At 40.7% G+C, this 2,645-nt stretch overlaps 1 protein-coding gene across 3 annotated transcripts in view; it reads left to right on the plus strand.

Annotated features, from left to right (window-relative positions):
- mgat5b (alpha-1,6-mannosylglycoprotein 6-beta-N-acetylglucosaminyltransferase B) overlaps positions 1–2,645 on the plus strand; it is a 51,319-nt gene that overhangs the window by 32,880 nt on the left and 15,794 nt on the right. For all 3 annotated transcript variants that reach the window (XM_032537678.1, XM_032537680.1, XM_032537681.1), the window contains exon 9: positions 1,795–1,926. In XM_032537678.1, the coding sequence (XP_032393569.1) occupies positions 1,795–1,926 (132 nt within the window). The remainder of the gene's footprint in view (positions 1–1,794; positions 1,927–2,645) is intronic.

Here is a 2,645-nt window from a genome sequence, read left to right on the forward strand (position 1 = left end):
GAACCGGCCGCCACGCCTGTTTCCACAAGGCTGCGGTGCTGACTAAATATGTTCACTGTCCAAAGACTGCTCCACAGGGTCTTGTTTTGCAGGTATTTTTGTTAGCAGACACCAGGTTGTGCAGGATGTGTTTCCGAGCCAGGTAGCCAGAGAAAGAGGGAGTATAAGGTCATTTATCTGTGACTGTTGGTGCAAACACTTTCATGAAGTGATGATTCATGATGCAGTTTGACGACACTAAAAGCTTTCATATTTCCCGACTTCCTGTGCAAGTCTGATGATCTTCTTTACAGAGATGCTTTCATTACTGTTGGTTTGCTTCTCCAGTGATATAAACTCCTTTTGATCAAAGAAAGTTTACATTTTGTAATTCTTAGACATCTAAAATTCAGCCTTTTTCCCCATTGCGAGTACTTTGGTCTAGCAGTCCTGTTAATCTATTAGTTATGCATTGCATGAGAAAGCCATAGCAGATGTAGCTAGAATTTTTGCTTGAAACTCAGGCAAAATTTCTCACATCTTTTGTTACAGTCCATGCGTCAACCGCCCTTCCATGAACGTGCAGAAAATGTCAACTCCTCAGCACTGCCGACAATGTTGTCAAAAGTGTGTGTGTGTGTGTGTGGTCCCACATAACTATTATTGTATTCAAAAGTGTTGTATGAACTACCTCATGTCGCAAACATCTTAACTGCTTTTAGTATTTGACAGAAATGCACTTACTCTCTTCTTCTGTTGTGTTATTTGTTGTACTGCTGAAGTTTGACAAAGCAAAACGTTCTCTTGTAATAGAAACAGACACACTTAATTGCGTTTTTCTCAAAGTGCTACCTTGACGCCAACCAAAATCAGAGCACTCTGAAGCTGCGCTGTACTTTGTCACAGCAGACAATACATTTATATCTCCTGTCTTGCTGTCTTGTAACTGCTCTCGTCTGGTTTTCATTTATTCCTTATTTCTTTAGCCAGCAGATGTTTTAATTGTGACAGATCAAGCCCGTCAGGTTCACCACACGGAAGGGAAATTAACAAGGGCAGATTATATCAACACATTTTAATTATATCATAAACGTGCAAGATTATTGCTGTCAATCACCTGTGTGCCTGTTGTAGAAAACCAGATAAAAGATTCTAAAACTAGATTAAAACATACAGCAGCCTTGTTGTATTCAATGTCCGAATCACTCCTCATTTACTGTATAGAGCTCTACGTTTACTGCCCATATTTTTATTTGAGTGTGAAAATGAATCCACTGTGCCCTCAACAATTCCACAATGGAAATAAAAAAAGTAGTTTTCATGGCATGTACACTACTTTCTGCTTACAACTTAACAGCTGTCATTGGGATGCAAACATTATGACAATTATTGTATTGCATAGTGTTGATTACATAAGGAGTAGTGAATGAGTGAGTTTGCCTGGTAGTGTGTATTGTTCAGTTTAATTGCTCAGCCGACTCACTGAGAACACAGACATGCTTCACAACGCAACTGGGCTCTTTTTACTTCTGCCTGTGTTCAACTCTCTCTCTCTGTTTCTCTCCCAACCAAACACAACCCCAGAGTAGTTGTAGGCTTTTTATAGTCATTTTAGTATGGAATGATTTGTCATTACTGTTTACTTGAGTTCTCTCAAAGAGCGACAGTTTTTAGCGTTTTCTCTTTCTTTCTTTTTTCCCCTTTTAGTTATGTGTGCTTCACCACTTCTGTGGCATTACAGTGCTTGTTTTAGATGCAACTGTCTACACTGTTTGGCTCAGTTTGACGCTAACATTGCATCTGCCCTGTCTGCAGGTCTCTGGGCGTCCCTCCAGGAAGAGGAAGCTGCCCTCTAACAGGACCCCTGCCCTTTGACCTCATCTACACCGACTACCACGGCTTGCAGCAAATGAAGCAACACATGGGTCTATCACTGAGGAAGCACAAGTCAGTCTTTTACTCACTCACTCACACACACACACACAAACTGTTATTTCTGTTTGCCAAGCTCTAAGTGATTGTTTGATGCATCCATTTTTGTAACCAGTAAATGCCTTTCTGTTGAATTACTACACTATTGGCGTATTGACTGGCTGGTGTTACAGGCTGCTAGACACTAGGCCTGTAAGTTCACCTCATCAGCGAAATTCTCCCTTTGGGGGAGAGACATTGATCAATCAAGGTGCAGGCTTCATCACAAACTCTGCTCCTTATATGCATCACATAAAAAAGTTGGAGTAGGTTGTCTGCTTAACTGAATGCAAGTATGCAAGTTATGTATTACAAAAAATATATAATCTTATTTTTAAATGCTAAAGGAAACGAACCACAATTCCGAGCGGTCACAAGCTCTTTCTGTAATTTTGTTTTTTCTTCAGCTGGGCAGCACTGGAGCAGTCAGTACATTTTTCTCTCCATCCTAACTAAGAAAAACAATACAAATAGCTTTTAATCCAAACTGCAACTCTGAGAAGTAAACATACAATTTATAGCAGTGGGAAAATCCTGATAATGGTGTGTGTGTTGTAATACATTTGGATTATATCGATTAGCTGTATTGCGGTTGAACTCATAGCAGGAGACGGGTGCTGGATTCATTAGCGGGATGCTGCGGAGTAATTTCACCCTAGGGTCCTTTGCCCCATGACCTCGAGCCAACCCCCCCC

The sequence above is a fragment of the Etheostoma spectabile genome, chromosome 15, assembly GCF_008692095.1.
Source record: "Etheostoma spectabile isolate EspeVRDwgs_2016 chromosome 15, UIUC_Espe_1.0, whole genome shotgun sequence".
NCBI lineage: Eukaryota > Metazoa > Chordata > Actinopteri > Perciformes > Percidae > Etheostoma > Etheostoma spectabile.